The following is a 2,925-nucleotide window of genomic DNA, read 5'->3' on the forward strand; positions in this document are numbered from 1 at the left end:
CCCCCCCCCCCCCCCCCCGTCTCTGTGGAGGGTGAGGCCGTGAGGGGGTGAAGTCCAGTCGTCGCTCCGCTCAGCGTCCAGGAACATCTGAACAGGTAAACAAAACCTTGTTAAAAACTAAAGTCAGGTTTTATCCAGTCAGAGTGAACGTGTTCTTCTGTGGGTTCTGTCCCTGAACAGAACAGAGAACCCGAGGTTCTCCTCAGACCTCGGACCGTGACCTGCTGTCACTATCAGATCTAGAAACTCTTTGACTCAGTAGTACGTGCCAGTGTGTACTACTGCAGTAAAACTTCTCAGCTCTGTTGTCTTTGTGGAGCCAGTGTTTGTTGTTGTTGTTGTTGTTGTTGTTGTGTTTTGTTGGTCGTGAACCAAACGTTCCAGGGTGATCCATTATCCCATTAGCCGGCGTTCTTTCTCCTTTCATTTGAATAAGTAGCGCTAGCTAACATTAGTTCCGGAGACAGCTGTTTCTGCAGCAAATCCTCTAATGTGATCAACCTAATTGCCATAGATTTTGTCAACATGAAGATTGAACGCGGTAGAAGGAGGTTTTAGAGCTAATCCAATCACAGTGCAGAGAAGAGAGAACCACTCTCCCTGGAAATGGCTCCGATCCCCTCAGACACAAACGGATGCCCATTGATCGGGACTTCCTTGAGAATATGTGATCACTGGCCCTAATCCGTCACCTGGTGACCTCACTGGTGGCCTCACTGGTGACCTCACTGGTGACCTCACTGGTGACCTCACTGGTGACCTCACTGGTGACCTCACTGGTGACCTCACTGGTGACCTCACTGGTCTCCTCACTGGTGACCTCACTGGTCTCTGTCGGCCCCTGGTCCAGGGTGAAGCAGCTTCATCTTCTTCTTCTTCTTGTAGATGTTAATCAGTTTCATCAGGAAGTCGATAGTCTGATCATTTTAACTGAAGAAGAAAAACTGTGTCTGTTCTTCACCAACTGACCACCAGGACACTGACCTTAGGGTCAGGTTAGGGTTAACCCCCAGCTCTACTGCTACAGACGGACTGTGACACGGACAGATGGATGGATGGATGGTGACTGTGACACGGACAGATGGTTGGATGGATGGATGGTTGGATGGACAGGTGGACAGATGGATGGATGGATGGATAGATGGATGGATGGATGGATGGGTGGATGGATGGACAGATGGAGGGATGGACGGTTGGTTGGATGGATGGATGGTTGGGTGGATGGATGGATGGATGGACAGATGGAGGGATGGACGGTTGGTTGGATGGACAGATGGATGGAAGGATGGTTGTATGGATGGACAGATTGATGGATGGATGGATGGATGATGGTTGGATGGATGGTTGGATGGGTGGATGGATGGACGGATGGATGGATGGATGGACAGATGGTTGGATGATGGATGGATGGTTGGATGGGTGGATGGATGGATTGATGGGTGGATGGGTGGACAGATGGATGGATGGTTGGTTGGATGGACAGATGGATGGAAGGATGGTTGTATGGATGGACAGATTGATGGATAAATGGATGGATGGACAGATGGATAGATGTCAGATGGATGAATGGATGGATGGGTGGATGGATGGACAGATGGATGGATGGTTGGTTGGATGGACAGATGGATGTCTGTCAGAGTTCATGTCCCTCTGCTCTGCTCCTGGTCCAGGTTCTACCATGGGTCCAGGGAACCATCAACTTCCTTCTGAGCCAATCTCTGCAGTGGGAATCATCTCCTCACTCAGTCACGTTCCCTCTGGCTATGATGTGGTGAGTAACAGTTCCAAACAGTTCAAACAGTTCCAAACCGTTCAAACAGTTCAAACAGTTCAGACAGTTCCAACAGTTCAAACAGTTCAGACAGTTCCAACAGTTCAAACAGTTCTAAACAGAACAGTTCTAAACTGTTCTAAACAGTTCTAAACAGTTCCAACAGTTCCAAACAGTTCCAACAGTTCTAAACAGTTCTAAACTGTTCTAAACAGTTCTAAACTGTTCTAAACAGTTCTAAACAGTTCCAACAGTTCTGTTCTAACAGAACAGTTCTACAGAACTGTAGAACTGTTCTCAGTTCTACAGGTTCTCCGTCTTCAGAGGTTCTCCGTCTTCAAGTTCCAACAGTTCCAACAGTTCCAACAGTTCCAACAGTTCAAACAGTTCCAAACAGTTCTAACAGAACTGTTCTACAGAACTGTAGAACTGTGTCCTGCAGTCAAAGTGAGTTTCCTCTGATTTTTTTGCCACCATCAAATGTCTCTTTTGCATTTAGTTTGTTTTTCTTTTTCCTCCATTTCTGCAGAAGACAAACTTTCAAGCTGAGAAACTGTGCAGGAGCAGTCATGGTGCGAAGAATTGTGGGCGAATAATTTCGGAGCAATTTGGCCTCGGCCTTGTGGAGGTGGCTGTGGATTTTTATGAATAGACTCCATTCTGTGGGTTTACCCTTGAGTTATTAACGCTCTTTGGGGAGATGTGAATCCAGTCCTGTCGTCCTTCACTAAAACAGACCTCAGTCCTTGGAACTTCCTAGAAACTTTCGTCAGAGATGTCCTTAAGAAAGTTGACATTTCTGACTCCAATTAACAATTCATTCAGACAGAATCTGAGACACGTTCTTGTTTGTTCTTTTTTTTTTTCCGTCTCTTTCTTGTAAAGAACATTTTTCTTTTGTCTTCTCCACCTGCGGAGGTTTTTGAATCTGTGTTGTCGCAGCTGTGCTTCTCAGCGGTAACGTAGTCTCCAGAGAGGTTTGAGAGGAGTCTTCAGCGCCCCCTAGAGACCGTCTTGGTAGGTGGGCTTTCACATCAGTGTTGGACTCAGACTTCAGGAAGTGACAGTGGAGTCTGTCACCGCGCTTTACATCAAACGCTTTTAATATCACAGCCACGACATCTCTCATTAGACCAGAGTGGCTGCTCTGGAAG

At 46.9% G+C, this 2,925-nt stretch overlaps 1 protein-coding gene across 1 annotated transcript in view; it reads left to right on the plus strand.

Moving 5' to 3' along the window:
- The first annotated feature begins 19 nt into the window (after positions 1 to 19).
- Positions 20 to 2,925, plus strand: part of LOC103398339 (multivesicular body subunit 12B-like) — an 11,266-nt gene continuing 8,360 nt past the window's right edge. Inside the window, exons 1-2 of the mRNA XM_017042899.2 lie at positions 20 to 95; positions 1,671 to 1,771. Of these exons, the coding sequence (XP_016898388.1) occupies positions 1,679 to 1,771 (93 nt within the window). The 5' untranslated portion in view covers positions 20 to 95; positions 1,671 to 1,678. The remainder of the gene's footprint in view (positions 96 to 1,670; positions 1,772 to 2,925) is intronic.

The sequence above is a fragment of the Cynoglossus semilaevis genome, chromosome Z (assembly GCF_000523025.1).
Source record: "Cynoglossus semilaevis isolate Cse_v1.0 chromosome Z, Cse_v1.0, whole genome shotgun sequence".
NCBI classification, from domain to species: domain Eukaryota; kingdom Metazoa; phylum Chordata; class Actinopteri; order Pleuronectiformes; family Cynoglossidae; genus Cynoglossus; species Cynoglossus semilaevis.